The sequence below is a fragment of the Camelus dromedarius genome, chromosome 10 (genome assembly GCF_036321535.1).
Source record: "Camelus dromedarius isolate mCamDro1 chromosome 10, mCamDro1.pat, whole genome shotgun sequence".
Lineage (NCBI taxonomy): Eukaryota > Metazoa > Chordata > Mammalia > Artiodactyla > Camelidae > Camelus > Camelus dromedarius.
The window spans coordinates 5,014,296-5,035,059 of record NC_087445.1 but is presented as its reverse complement, the minus strand read 5'-3'; the positions used below and the strand labels follow the sequence as shown (position 1 = coordinate 5,035,059).

Sequence of the window (20,764 nt, the reverse complement as noted above, 5' to 3'; positions counted from 1 at the left end):
GGAGAGTATTTGATTTATATAACTTGATTCCTATCTCACAAGAGATATACAGCATTAACAAAATATCACAAAGTAAGCAATATTATGCATGGAAAATACAAGTAACAATTTTTTTCAGTCTTAAGTGACCACAGCATACACAGAAGTACTTGCACACATAAGCACACACAACATACACACACACAGGGTTAGTGTACAGAATATCAGAAAGATTATTTATCTATTTGGGGGGAAAAAAAGAAAAAAACTTGCTAATTTACTGATAGTCTGTTGGGAAAAAAACAGTATACCTAACCTGCCTCTGGGAAATAGTCACTAAATCCTAACTTACTTTGGTAATGATCTAAAAACATTTCTTACATGTAACGAGAGGGGGTCAAATGGTTAAATTCCCAAATAGTGCAGAACAGCTTCAAAAACTGAAACCATTCCTTTTCCGTATTTTTACTTAATCACTTGGAAGATGCAAGATATAATGAAAGTACAGGGGAATCTTTAGTTAGACCTGGATACATTCATCCCTGAGCCTTGATTTACACACATATGTAGAGGGGTTACAATACCATTTGCCTCTGATCATTTTCAGTAGAACACGAGAACCTCTGAGAAAATAATCCAATTTAACAGAAAGTCAGAATGGGCGTGCACACTGGGGGTCCCAAGACCACCCCGGGTTCACTGATTTGCTAGGATTTACAGGGTTCGGCACACAGTTCAAAGCGATGACTTATTACAGTGAAAGGATACGAAGCAAAATCAACCAAGAGAAAAGGTGCATGGGGCAAAGTCCAGAGAAAGCCAAGGCCAGGCAAGGGCAGCGGCTAAGAGGCAGGGAAGTCATCAGAGCTTTCAGCAATTTCAAAGGGTTGGAGGCAAAAACTGGAGGTCAAGGCTGCCAGGTTTCCTGAAAGAAGGGAACCAGAGAGATGCGCGCTGGAGAGGCATCTGACAGACCCTCACGGAACGCAGCGCAAGGGGCTGAGAAGCAGAGCAGAAAGCAGCAAAACCAGACAGTTGGTGACGGAATTTGGGGCAGTCTTGTGGTGCTGAGTTGAGGGGAAGCCCTGGGCCTTCAACTGTGACCCCTGGAGGGCTGCAGCTTAGAAAGGGGGGAGGGCTGAACCAAGAATTCAACACATCTCATACATTTGCATACCCCGCTCAAGTCTGCTCGGCTCCTCACTAAATTGGGGCGATCCGCTATACTCCACGGCCTGCCAGAGGACAGAATGAGTCCTCTTGGAAGAAAATGTGTTCTTTATTCTAATATACTATATGCTTATTTTGAAGTCTCAAATAGACGCTTAAGTGAAAAAAAACACTTCATTCTTCCAAGAGGCTACCATAATATTTATCTATATATTTGACACATACATTTCTCTCTATATATTTGGTCATCAAATTTCTTATACAGCCAGGTTTTAGAGACTAACATTGCTGACCTGACACCCATTTGGATCTCAATGATACAGATAATTTCCTTTTCTTAAGATATGCCTCAAAGCTTTCAGTACAATCAAATCTGGCCTGGGGTCCTACAGTGTGCACAGAAGTCCCAAACTTATTTTTCTAGACAATTTCCATCTCCTCTGTATTTGTGGGTACAACAGCATTTCACGGACTTAGTACAAAAGTACACATCTTCATTTTTAGTTATGAGCAACTATGATTTCCAGTGGACTAGAAGTTTGATATTCAATTTCATGGCATGATTTATCTGCCCAGAAAATATTTCAATAGCAATTAGAGCTGTAAGAATTTTCTAAGTGGTAGTAATACACGATTCTCAGAAATGCAAACCAGACTCAAACATGTGCATCACAGCCAGTAAAAAGGAAGAGCCTTTTCTAACATTAGCTTGATTAAATGGTAAACTGTACATTAAAAATAACGCACATTTGTTCCAGTAAACTTGACCACATAGCTAGGTATTAGATATTGCTGTTGACAACTGACCACAAATGCTCCATATTGACAGAGACCCTCTCCTTGACCAAACGTGAGTCAGGGTCCTCTGAGTCCTCTTTCCGACTAGGAGCTGACCTGGGGCTCTGTACGTGGTTCAGTGGCTCTGCCTGCTTACCCCAGGCTTAGCAAGAATCCTGCTTAGTCAGCGAATCCCCCACTCTGAGCATCTGATCACCCTGGTGTGCTTTCAGCAAAAATTTTGTCAAGTCAACTTAGCCAGAATCTCCCTTACCCTAGCTGTTTCCTCTTAGCCATTTTCCAACCACCAATCCCCTATTCTACTCCTCGGCTGTACATCCTCACTTTCCCTTACTGTATTCAGTGTTGAGCCCACCTCTCCCCTATCGCAAAGCCCCACTGCAGCCGTCCTCCTGAGGAAAGTCTGCCTTCTGGGTTCTTTAACAAGTATCATGAATAATTTTTTCTTTAACAGTATCAATTTAATTTTCTCAGAAGAAAACATTCTTATATATTTATAAATAAACACTAGCTTCACACAAAGAATGTATGGAGGTTAATATTTCGTTCTAATGTTAAAAGTCTGTAGCAATCAATCTTTCTGTACTACTTTACCAATAACTCCCAGGTACCTTCTCTTATAACTCTAGGGTCAGGGGCAGAGCCTTCAACCAAGGAACATTATGACGCTAACTGGTCCACCGACCTGTATTCATTCCCTATATCTTAGTAGAAATGCACTCTACACTTATCAAAACACATCAAATTGAATTTTTAAAGAAGAATTAACACAAAGTAGAACTAATGCTAAGTTTTAAAGGCTTTCTTCAGCTTAGTTATTTTATTAGACGCATTAGGAAAAATCTATCATCAACTTTTCTAATGTCCATGCTGTGTGCACAAAAGGGAATTAAATACTGATACGTGTTACAACAGGGATGGATCTCAAAACTGAAGCTAAGTGAAGGAAGCCAGACATAAAAGGTCACACACTATATGACCCACTTATTGAAACATCTGGAAGAGGTGAATCCACAGAGGCAGAGAGCAAATCAGTGGTTCCAAGGGCTGGAAATGCTGCTTAATGGGTATGACGGTCTCCCTTGGGGGTGATAAAAAAAAAAAGTGCTGGCACTAGACAGAGGTGACTGATGGCTGCACGACTCTGTGACACACTAAATGCCATTAAACTGTTCACTTTAAAATGGTTAATTTTACGCTGTGTGAATTTCATCTCAACTTATAAACACAGGTCCCATGCTGTTTGATTCTAAGATAGTAGGCTTCATTTAAACACAGGTATATTTTTATTACAATAAAACACTGTATAGAGTTTAGTATTTTTCAACTTGACTCTCCCATCATGTTTTAAACACACTTAAAACCGCATGCCTAATATCCTGAAATTTAATCACCATCACAATATCCTAATGAGAAGTACTGTTAAATGTTTCATCAGTTCTCAGATGAGGGTCCCTGAGAAGACTATTAAATAGTTCAGGTAACAGGTAGAATAGACTTTTGCTAAGTTCGAATACACTACGTGGCTGTGTGGTCAGGCCGCTCACCAGGGCTGCTCTCTTGCTCTCCCTACATGCTCTGCTTGGACAAGACCCTGCCTCACCCACATCCTACTCACATGACTGACCTTCCCTCTTAATCACTCAGCTTAATCAGCAACTGGCTTCCCACCACGGCCCCCCCAGACCCAGCCCCAGCTGGTGACTGTTCTAACTTTTAGATCAGAATGGTGCCACCTGCTAGTTTATCAAAGGGGCAACGAGGGACGCCCCTCTGCTGGTTATCCCTGGTAATCATTGAGCCGACCTGATGGCAACTCCTCCCCTAACCGAAACACCCACTCCCACTCTAGCGAAGACTGCTGCCATGTCCTGCCCGCCATCTACTCTCCAGGACCTCGCATCGGACATGATTCCCTATCGAATAAATCACTGGAGTCCGTGTCGTTGTCTCTAGGCCCTTTCTTCCTTCCTGACTCTGGCAAATCACAAGGCTTGCAGCCTATAGGGCGCAGCCCAACAAGCTCTAAGTTTTTAAATGAGTTCTAGCCACATTCCCAGCTTTGACCCAAAAGAAACACACCCCCTAGGAAAGACAAAATGCAGACATAGTGTTGTATGAAATGGAATTTTTATTATGCAACAAATACAATTGGGCAAAATTAAAATGATTTATGTGTGGTAATTTCCAACGAATGCCCTAAGAATATAAAACATAATTAATTTTCAACCACAGGCATCACTGGAAAGGAAGTTCTATAACTTACGGTAAACACAGTAGATCTCAAAAGCCACTAAGGTAACAGAAAAAAAAAAAAAAACTTTTGTTAAAGGATAAACCCATTAAAAAAAGAAAACCAGAGAGGAAATAATAGCAAAGAAGAGATATCAACAAAGTGTTGGAAGATGGGTGAAATTAATGGGCTTGAGTTCTGACTTGTTCTACTTTGCTAAGTATCCACAGGTGGGGAAGCCAAGAAGAAAATGCTAGTTTGTATTCCCTAGAAAAGTTCAGGAACTGAAGATAATGTTATCGGGGAACTGAAAACAGAATTGGTTAAAAGGTTTTATAAAGAGCAATTAGACCTTTAGATTCCCTTGCTTGGGCCATCCCCTGGTTCAAAGAGATGGAAAGTTGACTTTCCAAAGACTTATCAGAGAGATGATTCGCTTAAGGCCAAAAGGCAGAAATGGGGTGTAGGAGAGGAGAGTAAGGGAAAGTGGGCTCAAAGTAAGTCCTACTGGGCTCCCACAATGCTGGCTACTGGACGTATGCCCTTGGGCAATATTTCTCAATTTTTAAAAATCACCCTCCCAAGAATTTTTTTTAGAGTTTTTCCCCCTCATCCCCACTTAATTAACTACAATTGAGAACTGAAAAGATAAATTTCACACTTACACCCCACTGAAGAGAACACGGGTGAATTAAAGGTTGATTAGAAAAAACATCCAGAAAAAAAGGACAGAGACAAAAGAAAAGAAACTTACTCATGAAAGCAAAAGACACAGAAGATACAGTGAGAAAGTCAAACTTAAAGTCTTCTAACCAGTCAGAAGGCTTCTGGAGTAGAGGAGGCAAGAGATGATGGCAGCCTGGACCACTGTAATGACAGAGGTGGTGCAGAGAAATAGAAAGATCTCAGAAATATTTTGGGGGTGGAATCAAAAGTCCTGGGTGGCAGACTGGATTAAGTGTAAGGGAGAGAAAAGGAGATGCCAAGAATAGGATTATCTGACATAAGCAAATGGGCGGGGGGGGGGGGGGTAGGTATGGATGAACAGGTTTTTTTGAGAAGAGGCAGGGGAATGAAAGTGATTTACCTGATACTTCAAAAGAGTTCAAAATAATGGTCATAAAGATGCACGCCAGAGTTGAATAATGCATGAACAAAGTGAAATTCCAACAAAGAGATGGAAAATATAAAAAATTCCCAAACAGAATTCACAGAGCTGAAGAATATAATAACTGAACTGAAAAAACTCAATTCAAGGGTCCAACAGCCAACTAGATCAAGTGGAAGAAAGGATCAGCAAACTTGATAAGGGCCGTAGAATTCACCCAAACAAAGCAGCAAAAAGAAATAATGAAAAAGAGTGAAAATAGCTTAAGATATACATTGTAGTTCCCAGAAGGAAAATCGAGAAAAGGGGGCAGAAAGTTTACTCAGGAATTAATGGCTGAAAACTTCCCTAACCAGGGAAAAGAAATAGACATCTGACAATCAGATCTAGGAAGCCTAGGGAGTACTAAAAAAGATAAATCCCAAAACACCAACATCAAAACACACTGTAATTAAATTATCAAAAGCTAAAGACAAGGAGAATCTTTAAGGTAGCAAGAGAGAGAAAAAAAAAAAAGAAAACTCGTTACATACACAGGAACCCAGATAAGACTGTAACATTTTCAGCAGCCACCTTGCAGGCTACAAGGGAGTAAGATGATGTATGCAAAGTGCTGAAAGAAAAAAAACTGCCAACCAAGAATAGTCTACCCGGCAAAGCTGTCCTTCAGAACTGAAGGTGAGATATAAGTTTTCCAGATAAACAAACGATGAAGGAGTCCATCAGGGAGTTCTTTAAGCTGAAACAAAAGGCTCCTAACTAGTAACAGGAAAATATATGAAAGTATGAAACTCACCAGTGTAGGTAAACATACTGTTAAATTCAGAATGTTCTAATGTTGCAGTGGTGATGCGTAAATCACTTAACAAACCTAGCATGCAGGTTAAAAGACTCAAGTATTAAAAATAGCTATAGCTACAACAATTTGTTAATGGATATACAAAGCAAAAAGATGCAAACTGTGACATTAAACTTAAAATGTGAAGGAGGGGGAAGCTTTGGTATGCATTTAAAGTTAAGTAATTAACAGCTTAAAATAGAAATTTTAAATTTAAGATGTTTTATGTAGGCCTCAATGCAATGCCAAAACCTACAATAGATACACCAAAGATAAAGAAATCAAAGCACACCACTACAGAAAACCATCAAGTCACAAAGGAAGAGAGCAAGAGAGGAAGACATACACGAAGGAATTACAAAATAACCAGGAAACAACTAAATTGGCAATAGTAGGTCCACACTTATCAATAATTACTTTTAATGTAAATGGACTAAATTCTCCAATCAAAAAACAGTGTGGCTGAATGCATAAAAATACAAGACCCAACATATGTTGCCTACAAGAGACAACTCATTTCTCAGACTGAAATTGAAGTAATGAAAAAATATATTTGATGCAAATGAAAACCAAAAGAAAGTAGGGGTAGCTATACTTAAACAAGGAGGGGAAAAAAAAAAACAAAAAAACCAGACTTTAAGCCAAAGATGGTAATAAGAGGAGATAAGGTCATTATATAATAATAAAAGGATCAATTCATCAGGAGGCTATAACAATTGTGAATATTTATGCACCCAACATAGAAGAACCTAAATACACAAGGTCAATATTAACAGATCTGAAGGAGGGAACAGACAGCTATACAATAACAGCAAGGGACTTCAAATACCCACTTTCAATTTGGATAGATGATCCAAGACAGAAAATCAGTCTAAAAAACAACTGGAATTAAACACACAGACCAGACATCCAACAGCAAAAGAATACATATTCTTCTCAAGTACACATAGAACATTCCAGGATAAATCGTATCTTAGGCCATAAACAAGTCTTAATAAAGTTAAGAAGAATGAAATCATATCAAGCCCAACCACAATGAAATAATACTAGAAACTGTTCAGGAAAAGAAACTGGAAAATTCACAAATACGTGGAAATCACACAACCTGTTCCTGAACAACCAATGAGTCAAAGAGAAATTTAAAAAAATACCTTGAGAGAAGTGAAAATGGAAACACAACATACCAAAGCTGATGAGATGCAGCAAAAGCAGTTGTAAGAGGGAAGTTTGTAGCCATAAATGCCCATGTTAAGCAAAAAGAAAGATCTCCAATTTACAACCTACTTTTACACCTTGGGGAACTAGAAAAACGAGAACAAACTAAGCCCAGAGTTAGCGGAAGGTAGAAAACAACAAAAATTAGTGCAGACAGATGGAACAGTGACTAAAAGACAAGAGAAAAGATAATGAAATTGAGAGCTAATTTTCTGAAAAGATATAGTAGACAAACTGTTAACTAGATTCTCCAAGAAAAGGAGAGGACTCAAAAAAATAAAATTATAATGAAAGAGGAGACGTTACAACAGATCTCACAAAAAAAACAAAGGATCATTAAGAGACTACTATGCACAAATATACACCAACACATTGGAAAACCTAAAAGAAATGGAAAAAATTCCTAGAAACATACAGCCTACCAAGACTGAATCACGAAGAAATAAACAGAAAATCTGAACAGAACAATTACCAGTAAGGAGACTGAGTCAATAATCAAAAAACTCCCAACAAAGACAACCTCAGGGCCAGACAGCTTCAGTGGGGAACTCGACCAAACATTTAAAGAAGAAGTAATATCAATTATTTTCAAACTCTTCCCAAATTAGAAGAAGAGGGAACAATTCCAAATTCATTTTACAAGGCCAGCATTACTCTGATATGTTGTATACTTTAAATATCTTACAATTTTATTTGTGAATTTTACCTCAATAAAGCGGGGGAGGGGGGAGAAGAATGCATGAAATAACTTTAAAGGAGGCTTCTAAACATCGGTGAAAACAACCGACAATCATACCTGTTTCCATTATTTACCAAGTGCTTTGAAGTGTAGAGAATTCAAGTGATCACTGTCCCAATTATCGCTATAAACAGCAGAGTTCCAACTGATGTTTTACTATACTTAAACTGCTAAATATACATGTATATACATATATGATACATATATATATATATATACATATACCAGAGCTTGGCAACGAAATAACAAACCTGATGTCACTGTCTAACGACAAAAATCATGAGCGTTCTATAAAACAGAACTTTTCTTACCCATATGTATCAAACTATAAAAAGCTAAACTCTGGTATGATAATTAAGAATTATGATACTGAATTATCTCTGAGCCTCTAACAGATCAAATTTTAGATACACTGAATTTTAGGAGCAAAACTTTACCTATTTAGAAGAACACTTGGCAGATGTAGTTAAATTTTCAAGGGGACACTAAATTAGCTGTTTCTAGTAGATGTAACCAGAAGGTTATTGGAAAGCCATCTGCTGTGTCGAGGTTATCAACAAGATTTCTTTTGAAGTATGAATCCTATCTCTGCATCCTCTTAATTTACATATTATCTGATATGAGAAACTGTTCTCCACGTTGCTTAACTTTGGGTTAAAAGTAAACCATTAAGATTGCTAAAACAGTATTCCAAATATAAGGATATTTCATTAAAATTTCATCCAAATACCATCGTTAAAAGAATCAAGAATATTATCACATTTTGGAACAAATACTAGATGTGCAAATTTGATTATATTAATTCTAAAATGCTCTTGCCTGTCAAAATTTCTGTGCCTTTCCTCCATTTAGCTAATTTAATAAAGTCTAACAGTATACTGCCGTGTAACAGAAGAATAAAACAAGTGTGTCTTACCTAGTTATTTTGCAGCTCGATTCCATCAAATCATTTTCAAAGTCGAGCAGGCTGGAAGGCAGATTATATTCCAATGGGGATGTCAGTCTTTTCAAACGCAATAGACCAACACAAAATTTTGCTCCCATCTCTTCCAATTCTCGAGTACCGATTTGTAAACCCTAGGAATAAAGCAATATAACATGTAACTGGGACGTTTGCTCTCCTCTGGCTGTATCTCATTAAAACTACATAAAAGGAATTTATAACTATATTAATAAAATAAAAGGTTGGTAATTTGTATGAACCTAGGACTCCACAAACACATTGTCTTAACATAAGATTATTTTGGGTCACAAAGGAAACTTTCTTAAAAAACCATTTATAAAATGTCAGTTCTCATTTACTGCATGCAAACTATTTTCACCAACACATTAGGGAGGAAAAAAATAGATAAACATTTTGTGGTTAAGTTATTCTTGGCATTCATGTGTGAAATTATATTTTCACAAGATCTTGCTAGTACTTCTCATAATCCACTACTTTGGATGCCGATGGTGAAATATTATAATGTTACAATCAAGCCTCCAATTTGCATACTCGAACATTACTTTATAAATACTTTTCCTGCATAATAAAAAGAAATGAGTAAGTAAAAAACAAACAAAAAGTAACTATGTCAAAGAAAGACTCAAACAAATCTAAGCCAACGAGACAGCAGTAAAATAAGTTCTCATGTTCCATGTCAGTTCAGAATGCTCATTTCACACTGTCTGCTAAAGCAAAAACAAAATTTTACCACAACCCCTATACCCCTTTTTAACAAACGGTTTCCCAATAAGCAACGTAAGATCTACCAAAAGTTAAACAAAACCACAAAAAAGGGATAAAGATGGATTGTAAACCAAGACATTTGCCTATCATTTAATTTTCAGATAAAAATGAATCTCTAAAATGCATGAAATTCTTAAACCAACAAAAGCTGCAGGAATAGCTGGGAGCAGGCATCATTCAGAGCACAGGTGCTGGAAGACAGCTTTCGGTGACCAGACCAAAAGCACACGGTAACTGAAGAAATAAACTACAAAAACTGTGAGTTACTCTACATGTAGCACATGCCCTCATAATAATGATCAACTGAACGTTTAAACAGTTTGGCTGTCTCCAAATATTCCTGGGAATGTGACTCAACTGACTTTGTTAGAAAACGCATTTGCCTTCTTCAAAGGTTTAGGAAGGCTATGTCTGTTTCTGAATTAGTTCATCAAAGATAAAAGTAAAGAACACTGACAGCCTAAAATTCAGCAATATAAGAACATTCTTGAGAATGAAGAGACTTGTTTCTTAAAATATTATTAGACTCACATTAACTTATTAGTTAACATTAACAAGTTTCAAAAGTATACATTATGTGTGTGGGATGGATGGGGGCATATGGGAATTCTGTACTTTCTACTCAACTTTGCTGCTTTTAAAAAGTTTATTAATAAAAAAAGACTTGTAAAAAGTATATGTTATGATCAAAGTATTGATTTTTATATATAAAAAATTTAGCTAATTACTATTAGTAAGAGACTTCTCTCCATAAGTTTTATATCCATGTTACTTTATCAATGAAAATCATATAAAATATATATCATATAGCAATGTAAATCATATAAAAGTGAAATGACTATTAAGTATCCATTTTATTTTTAAAAGTTTATAGATTTACTTTTTAGAAAACCGGTCTAACATTTTATGTTTCAAAATGTATCTTAGCTATTTTTTTTTAAATGGGTTTTTCCAATGACCAAATAAATTTATCAAAACACAAACAGGACCCTTTAAAAAACTCCAGTGAAAGTCTATCAGTGGAATCCAAATATAACAAGAAAGCACTGCTGTCAGTGCACCACCAATGACTTCAAGGGGCATGCGGGTCTCAGCCTCCCTGACTTCTCTCCCCACCCCGACAGGCAGCTCCACAGACACCGATGTTTTCAGTTGCCTTCTCCAGACTGACTGCCCAAGTCTGTTTTCCTAGGAACTACCTATGGTCCTTTACGAAAGTGATCCTCCAGCTTCTTCCCATCCCACACACGCACAGTCCACCAAAGCAGTGGTGGGGAGACGAGGCTTGGGCTGGAGGACTCATGCTACTCTCACCACTATCCTGCCTTTGGTAGATGAGGAGGCACTGTTTCAAAATATTTGGAGAAAATTCAAAAGACAGCACATTTTGGAAGAACAGTATACTGGGGTCAACCTAAAATTTAGGGAAGAGTCACTCTATAGAAAGTACTAGAATTTCATTAAGTTCAACCCATCCAGGCCCCAAAAGTTTGAATGTCGGTTGAAAAATCCATACAATTTTCTTCAAGTTTGTTACAGACTGGAAAAGCCATCATTTAGGCTCTCCACTTAAACATTTTGGCATCAATTATAATATGCTACATTTTTAATACTAACCAATTGGGAGATTTTTAACTCTTTCCAAACATAAAGCTGTGACTATCTTTACACGAGGTATATGAGAATCATTGAGATTCAGTTTCCTCTTGCCCCGTATCAAAAACCAGAACAAAATAAAACAGAATGAGTGGAATAATTAGCATGACACCCGAAAACCTCTCTGTGGCATGGCAAGAAAAATAAATATTCAAATCTGCAGCTGGCCCAATTCACTGTCAATTAAGTTCTCAATCCTTAAAATTAAAAAATTCAAAGTCACCTGACATTTAGTTAGTCTTTAATTTCAAAAATTAAGTTTGAACTCTGGTTGTTCCTAATAAAAACCCGTGGCACCACAGATGAGGGGTCTTAGTAAAGAAAAAAAGATTAGTGAAGGGATATGCATTTAAAAGTCACACACACACAAAATCTAAATATAAAAACCTTCATAAATAAGTGTAATGTTCAATAAAAAAAGTTTAAAAAATAAAATAAAATAAAATAAATAAGTGTAATGTGCTTACTTCTAAATGCATAACAATATCCTTACATCCATTCAATTAAAATGACAAACATGTTATTAATAATGTTCTACTTGCACAGCTCATTATAAATTACTAATCGTTATTTCAAGTGTACTATAGTGTGCTTTCTTAAAAACAATGAATGTAAAAAGACTCAACTAAGACTTCACAAGGACCCAAAGCAAGCTATTTAGTTCAGAGAAGTAAAAAAAAAAAACCAAACTGTTCTTAAGATTGCATATGATTCAATTCCATTATTGCAAACTATATACAACTCAGTATAACAAACATCTCATTTGATATATACTTGGAAACTGGGGTATACGTGAAAGGAAAGTCGGGCAGTATTTTTTATGGCCAGAAGTCCTGAGACGTTTTACCTTGTATTTTCCCTGGTCACAGCCACACAGAGTACTCTCCATGGTGTAGCTTCTCTGTACCCCTATCTCTCTCCAAACGACAACGCGGGCTGTAGATTCTTTAGATTTTTCCACGACGAAGCTGCAGCTGCTCATGCAAAATGCTGGGGCAATATGGCTCAGAATCTTAGGCAAAGTCTGCAAAGACAGAATGAGAAAGCAAGATATTTCAAGAGATTCCTTTTTGGGGCATCTAAAGTTTTTTTTAATTTTTAAATTTTGAAAATTTTAATGGAAGTATAGTCATTGGAGCAGAGTCAAGTGGATCTTGCTACATCCCCTCTATTCAAAATATCAAAATAATTCTCTTACTAATTTAGAATTTTCTGCTTTCCTAGACAAATAGTCATCAGAAAGTAAAATGAAAGAAAGGATAATGTTCATAGTAGCAGCCAGTAAGTGGAATAAAACCACATAAGAAAGCCATGTTTAAAAATACGAAGAAAAACATATTTTTAAAAATGAAGAAACTTTAGTCATGAAAGATGGCTTGACTAAGAGATTTAACAATGTAAATGTCAGTCACCCCTAAGTCAATCAACAAAGCTAAGACAATCAGAATCTAAATGCTCACTACATTTTTGCAACTTAAAATTATTCCCAAGTTCACCTGAAAATGAAATTTAGGTGTACACCCTAAAGAATTCTGAAAGAAAAGGCTATGATGAGAAATAGACCAACAGACATTAACCTAAATTATACATCTGAGTAAATTAAATGGTGATACTGGTGTAGGAATATATATATCTTTAGAAAGAAAGTTCAGAATTAGAACCAAAGGTACTTGTTAAAATTAGTATTATTAGTAGTGAAGAAGATTGATCATTCATGAAATGCTGACACAACTGGCCAGCCACTGAGAAAAACCAGCTGAAGTCACTCTTCATTAAATTAAATCAAATTAAAATTAGATTGAGAATTTCAATTTAAAATTAGTAAGTAAAAATTTTAAATGAAAATAAAACATTAAATATGGAACTATACTTTTAAAATCTTGGGGTGAGAAGCCTTTTTAAGCTGCAAAACTCAGGAGACTTTTTTTTTAAAAATCAACAAATATGATAAAAGTTTCAAATCACATAAACAAAAAAGAAACTTCAATATACTTGTAATACACATGAAGACTTCTCATTTTAAAAACAATTATAAATAGATGACCTGTATAAAAATAAGCAAAAAATATGAGCAAGGGCTATTTTTAAAAAGAGAGATCATAATTGACCAAATGAAAAGACACTTGACCCTATATATTTATAACCATAAATACGCAAACTGAAACCAGCAGAAATTTTTTTTCACCTGGCTAAGACGATATTTAAGATGTTTAGAGAAAAAGCACCATCATTCACCGAGGAGTATTCATTTGCACAATCTTTATGAAAGATTTGGCAATACTAATCAAGTGACCACCAACCAGGGACACTGAATAAATCAATTTTGGTACATCCATAAAATAAAAACCAAAGTACACAATGGAAATCTTGTTTAATTGTCAAAAAGATGGAGGCAGATCCATATATGAGGACCCAAAAAGATGGCCAACAAACATTATGTGAAAAAAAAGTTGTTGAGCGTTAAAAAAAAATAAAATAAAAGCAACAAAAACTTCATACACAATGTGTCCATCCATCTATGGATGAACGTGCTTCTAAGGCAGGCTTCACAATACACATGATAAAAGTGATTAATTGGTGCTTAATGGAGGGAAGATGACTTTTACTTACCACTTTATAGCTCTGGAGTGTTTCCAGTTGTCATATAACTCAAATCATTTTATTTATTTGGGAAAGGCAGAGAAGAAAGAGGACACCAAAAAGAAAATGTGCTTTGACGTTCTGCTAAGGGCAGTGATATGTTACTGAAATTTTCTTGGGAAAATAACTGGCTGCTCGTTTAGGCATAAATATAGTAGAAGAGACACTGTGCAGAATGAAAAGCACACAGGATACAAAGCATCTCTTTTCAGTCCTAGGCAAACCCCAAGACACACCCATACATGTGGAAACAAGGTATGTAACAGCTTGATAAAATCTGCAGAGGAAGGAGGCACTGTTTAATAAATGGTGCTGAGAAAACTGGTTATACGTGGGGAAACCAGAATTAGATCCCCACATTTCATGTAAAAATAAATTCCAAATAGATTAAAAATCTAAACATGAAAAGCATTTTTAGAGGAAAAGCTTTCAGCTTTTCACCACTGAGTATGATATTTGCTGTGGGTTTATCATAAACGCCCTTTATTAAATTGAGATACTTTCCCTCAAAATACCAACTTTGATGAGAGTTTTTATCATGAATGGATGTTGAATTATGTCAAATGGCTTTCGTGAATCTACTGAGATAACAATGTGATTTTTATCCTTCCTTTTTTAGCACAGTGGATTACAACGATTGATCTCCTTTTGTTAACGTGGTGTCATGGTGTATGGTCCTTTTTATATATTGATGGATTCAGTTTGTTAATATTTAGTTGAGGATTTTTGCATCTATATTCACCAGAGATATTGGCCTGTAATCTTTTTTTTTTTGGCAGTGTCTTTCTGGTTTTGGTATCAGGGTAATTAATGCTGTCCTCATAGAATGAATTTGGAGTGTTCCTTCCTCTTCATTTTTTTTTGAAATAATTGAAGAAGGATAGGTATTAACTCTTCTTTGTATGTTAGACAGAAATCCCCTGTGAAGCCATCAGGTCCCAGACTTTTGTGTGCTAGGAGTTTTTTGATTACTGATTCAATTTCCCTACTAGTGATTGGTCTCTTCAGATAATCTATTTCTTCCTGATTAAGTTTTAGAAGATTGTATGTTTCTAGGAATTTATCCATTTCTTTCAGGTTGTCCAATTTGTTGCCATAGTGTTCATAGTATTCTTTAATGATTTTTTTTTTGTATCTCTGTGATATTGGTTGTAATTTCTCCTCTTTCACTTATTTTGTTTATTTTTCTATCTCTCTCTTATTAATGAGCCTGGATAAAGGCTCAATTTTGTTTATCTCTTAAAAAAAAAAAAAAACCCAGCTCCTGCTTTCATTAGTCTTTTTTTTTTTTTTTCGCGGGGGGGGGGTAGTTTCAATTTTGTTTCCGCTCTGATTTTTATTATTTCCTTCTTTTTGCTAACTTTGAGTTTTGGTTGTTCTTTTTCTAATTCCTTTAGATGGTAGGTTAGGTTGTTTATCGGGATTTTTCTAACAGGATTAAATTACAGAAATCTGTTGCTTTTCTATACGTTAATAATGAACTATCATTAGTTTGGGAATCTGAAACTAATTCCATTTAAAATCACATTGAAAAGAATAAAATATCTAGGAATAAACTGAAAGATCTATATTCTGACAATTAAATTACTCTAATTAAGGAAACTGAAGATGATACAAAGAAACGGGAAAATATCTGCAGTCATGAATTGGAAAAATTAATATTGTTAAAATGTCCATACTACCCAAAGCAATCTACAGATTTAAGGCAATCCCTATCAAAATACCCAGGACATTTTTCACAGAAGTACAACAAGTAATCCTAAAATTTATATGGTACCACAAAAGGCCCCCAAGTAGCCAAAGCAATCCTGAGGAAAATAAAAAATCGGGAGGTATCCCACTTCCTGACTTCAGACTATACTGCAAGGCCACCGTAATCAAAACAGGATGGCACTGGCACAAAAACAGATACGTTTCAGGATCAATGGAACAGAACAAAGAGCCCAGGAATAAACCTGCTAACATACAGTCAACTAAGCTACAACAGAGGAGGCAAAAACGTACAATGGGGAAAAGACAGTCTCTTCAACAAGTGGTGCTAAGAGAACTGGACAGCTGCCTGCAAAAGAATGAAATCAGAACATCTCCTTACACCATATACAAAGCAAACTCAAAATGGATTACAGACCAAAATCTAAAACTGGAAACCATAAAACTCACAGAAGAAAATATAGGCAGAACACTCTGTGATGTCAGTTGCAGCAAATTTTTTTGAATCTGCCTCTTCAGGCAAAGGAAACCAAAGCAAAAATAAATAAATAGGATCTAATTAAATTTAAAAGCTTTTGCACAGCAAAGGAAACTACTGACAAAATGAAGACAACCTTCAGATGGGAGAAAATATTCACAAATGATATGACCGAAAGGGATTTAACATCCTTAATATTACAAGGATGTATAAATGTTATACAAACAGCTCATACAATTCAATAAACAAACAAACAAAAAACAACCCAATTAAAAAATGGGCAAAGGACATGAGTAGACATTTTTCCAAAGAAGATATATGTGAAAATATGCTCAACATTGCTAATCATCAGGGAATTACAGATCAAAACCACAGTGAGATATCATCTCATATATATCAGAATGGCTGTCCTCAAAAAGAACACAAATAACAAACGTTATCGAGGATGTGGAGAATAGGGAACCCTCCCACACTGTTGGTGGGAATGTAAGTTGGTGCAGACACTGTGGGAAACAGCATGGAAGTTTCTCAAAAAAAAACTAAAAAAGAACTACTATATGATCCAGGAATTCCACTCCAGGGTATACATCCTAAGAAATTTTAGAAGAAACATTTTAAGTGCAAAATTAAAAACAAAATAACCAAATGGAACGAGTTACTGGATCTGAGCAGTCATATAAGTTAAGTTATTTTCTGTAGTTTTACGCACGTTCGAAATTCAAAATTCCCTCCTTAGCTGTAATAATTACCCTGTATCCCACATCTTCCACAACATCACACGAAGCTGCATTGTCACTGGTGTGCCACACTGTCTCTTTGATGCTGCATCCATACATAAATACATTCTTCTTTCGGGAGTGGCCATGATAATCACAATAAACCTTGAAAACATAATGTATTTTAAAAATTAAGATCATTCAAATTCGTATATTGCCAAGTAAAGCTGGTTAGTATCAAACCAATAAACAGCTCCGTGTTCCCTGGTCCCTTTACTATAACTGAGCCACCATTTAACAAGTAGAATCAATAAAAGTTATAATACATATTTAGTTTTGGAAAGGACCTATGAATAATTCTAGAGTGGCTAAATCCTTTGCAGGTCCTGCATTAAGTCACGAGTTCCGCTCTTTCTTTTGTATCTACTGTTTATCATTTTAAAAATAATAAATTCAATTATAGATCAAATCTACAGCTGCACTCATCACTGCCCCAAGGGTTGTTAAAATATTTACCTAATTTAAAAGACCATAAAAATGCTCCTATGAAAAATACTTTTTGAAGGGGGTATGGTTTCAAATTAATTTTTAAGATCATCATTTTAAAAATGAAAAATGAAGGACAGGCTTGCATGTCAATTTTGCCCCTCTGCAAAGTGTCCTATCCTCCCCAAAGGAAGATCACCTCATTTAAACACTAATATAATGGACACACTCTAAACAAAAGCTGCCAAAAACAGCAGAAATACATGTATACGTAGTTCAGGAGAGTCTCCTACCACGTCTATACCGTCTTTCAGGCACACTTGAGACCTGCTTGAGAACAGGCTAAAGAGATCAGAAATAAGCTTCTACTAGTTTGAGAATCTGAAAGATACATACTTTTACCTTGTTCAAACAGTGACGTTAAGTACCTGAGACTTACAACCAGGAGTTACCAATATTCATAAATGAAAAAGTAAAGTAAAAGGCTCATGAGAATTATAAAAATTAAACCTGACGAAATAAGAATATGGATACATCACATGAATTTTACACCGTAATTAATACAAGAGTGACTGATAACAAAAGATATTTTAAAGAAATTGCTTTTGAAATTAACACACAGCTTTTACAACCAGAAAATAATGTACAAAATATTAAGTAATTCATCAACAAAACCACTTCTTTGACTACACAGACAAACAGTGCCACTTACCAGCGGTAAACGCTTCACGGCAGCCAAGTATTGCAGCAGACCCTTGGCGTGGTAAATTGTTGGATGCAAATCTGGATTTGGACTTTGCCACTGTCTATTCAAATCCTCTCCACTTAAAGAACACCGGTGACTACACATATGTAAACGTAACAATAGACAAACACTGTCATCAATAAGCTCTTACATAAATTTGATTTAATTTTATGATTCTATTCCACTAAGTATGTCAAGTATAAATGGTGGGCTCACCAGAATGGATACTATAATATCACTGAGTAAACATTTATTAAGCATTTGCTATGTGCAAGATCTTGTATTACATGCATTTAACTGTGGTAAGCTTTTAGTTTTATAGGTTAAATTTTTCAAGCTATAGAAAAAAATTCTCCATTCTGGATTTTTTTTTCTATACTCCATAAAATTTATTCATGGTCATATTTTCCATTCTGACTACATAACAATCATTTCTTATGCTAATATTCTGTATTTCGGTTATTAGTTATTATTATAAATGCTGTCTGGGCCCTCCTTCCAAGAAAGTATATAAAGAGTATACACTCCTATAAAAATTCAAATACATTTCATTTAATCATAGGCATTAAGTATTAAAGCCACTGAGCAAAAATTTAAGCAATCAGATAGTGATAAGAGAAATATAAACAGAATTCTAACTGGTCAATAAATTTCTGATTTAAAACTAGACATAAAATCTCATTTTAGTTCCATAATCATAACATAGTACCTAAAAAGAAATCATTCTATTTTTAATTCAAAAATTTCATAAAATATGAGAAATATTCATGTACCTTTGAATAAATAAAACATGGTATCCTTGACTTTGGAGATGTCCATGACCGCTAGACTAAATCCTACCTTTCAGAAGCACTAAAGAGACCTTGGTCTAATTGACATAATAAATAAACCATACTAACTATAAGCCACCTCCACTTAAAAAGAAACCTTCCAGTGTCTCCACTCTAAAGGAATTCCTCCTCATACCACGGAGGGGTCAGCAGATGGAACCAATATTCCATGTCAGTGGAAACAGATCCCAGAAGATTCTAAATCTTGGGACAACCTAAGATCGTGCCACTGACAAACTTAAAAAAAGAAAGGACTATAAGGGGACATGTTAAAAATCTTTCTCATATGCTAACACTGTGATTTTTCTAAAACAATTCAAGCTAGACACACATTTTATGAAATCATATTCTCACGATTAGACACAGAATTTCTCAAAATGTCATACCACTACTAATATACAAATTACATTTTCATCACAAATTTTATCTTAGATTAATTGCCCACAAAATTTTTTTTTGTTCTAGAAAAACCTGGATGCTACTATTTCAACAAGTGTATACAGAACAGCCACAAAAAATCCATAATATTTCTATAATTCTTGCTTAACTTACTTTCCATTGATGACACCATCTGGATTTAGCATAGGGACAATTTTAAAAATATAGGATTCTCGTAAGCTCTGAGCAGTAGGGTTATTACTCATGAGATACTCCAGTGTTCCTTTCATTACCCAACTTGCATTAGTTTCTCCAGGATGTACCCGAGCAGATAAGAAAATGTAAGGGCGATTTCCTAAAGTACACATAAAACCTCAAATTAAAATGAACAGGTACTAAAAGTCTGTACGATGTTTGACTCTGGGGCTTTAGAAATACTCCCACTCACTGATCAGTTGTGAACACTGATGTAACGTCATGGTGGCACGCACTGTGCACCTACCACGTAGGAGCGCTGCACTAGCCCCACAGAGAAAACAGAGGCAAAACCCGCATAAGCCATGTCTTCCATGAACATAACACAACAAACAGTATTTGAATCGCTTATTTATTTCCCAGTGATTAATCTCATATATAAAGTTAGTTCTTAACTATCGTTTTGGTTTCATGAAGAATAAGTAGCTGGAGAAATACAGATGAGATAATTTATTTTTCATAAAGTCATGGGGAAAAGAAGGAACATATAATTTGATTTCTGCCACACAGTCACTATGATAAGCACAGAAAAGAAGGTATATCTGCTCAGAGATTCATAAAGAAAAATATTTTTCACTATACAGTTAGACACACAAGTCTGCAAAATGATCATTCCATTCACCTGCTCATATTTGCACGCACAGCAAGCTCTCTTTCCTGAAAGTATTTTATCTTCTTTTCAAAATTAGAACAGTTCTCTTATTTTTTTTTTTAATCATAGCTGTACTTTTGAAGCAATTTTTAAAATATAAATGGCAGAGGAAAACAAGCAGCTATTCAGTACTGGTATCACAACACTTGATAGGTTTCTGGCAGTTTTATTTACACATAAGATTAGTTGTAAATTGTTTAATTGATGGTATTATTACAGGAACTCTTAAGATAAGTTGTCATATTATGCTTTGGGTATGACTTCTAAGGATAAGAACTGCAGAATACCAGTATCAAAAGAGACCTCCCGGAGCATCTCGGGCAGCTCCCTCATTTTCCAGATGAGGGGACCGAGGCCCAGAAGCAGGCCCAGGGCTAGGCAGTACCGGGACCAAGACCAGCACCCAAGC

At 35.6% G+C, this 20,764-nt stretch overlaps 1 protein-coding gene across 3 annotated transcripts in view; it reads right to left on the bottom strand.

Annotated features, from left to right (window-relative positions):
- The window catches only part of AGTPBP1 (ATP/GTP binding carboxypeptidase 1), a 133,348-nt gene that overhangs the window by 4,965 nt on the left and 107,619 nt on the right, over nt 1-20,764 (bottom strand). For all 3 annotated transcript variants that reach the window (XM_031447163.2, XM_010974875.3, XM_031447164.2), the window contains exons 21-25: nt 19,623-19,803; nt 18,208-18,337; nt 17,043-17,174; nt 12,313-12,489; nt 8,997-9,157 (exon numbers count right to left, since the gene is read on the bottom strand). In XM_031447163.2, the coding sequence (XP_031303023.1) occupies nt 8,997-9,157; nt 12,313-12,489; nt 17,043-17,174; nt 18,208-18,337; nt 19,623-19,803 (781 nt within the window). The remainder of the gene's footprint in view (nt 1-8,996; nt 9,158-12,312; nt 12,490-17,042; nt 17,175-18,207; nt 18,338-19,622; nt 19,804-20,764) is intronic.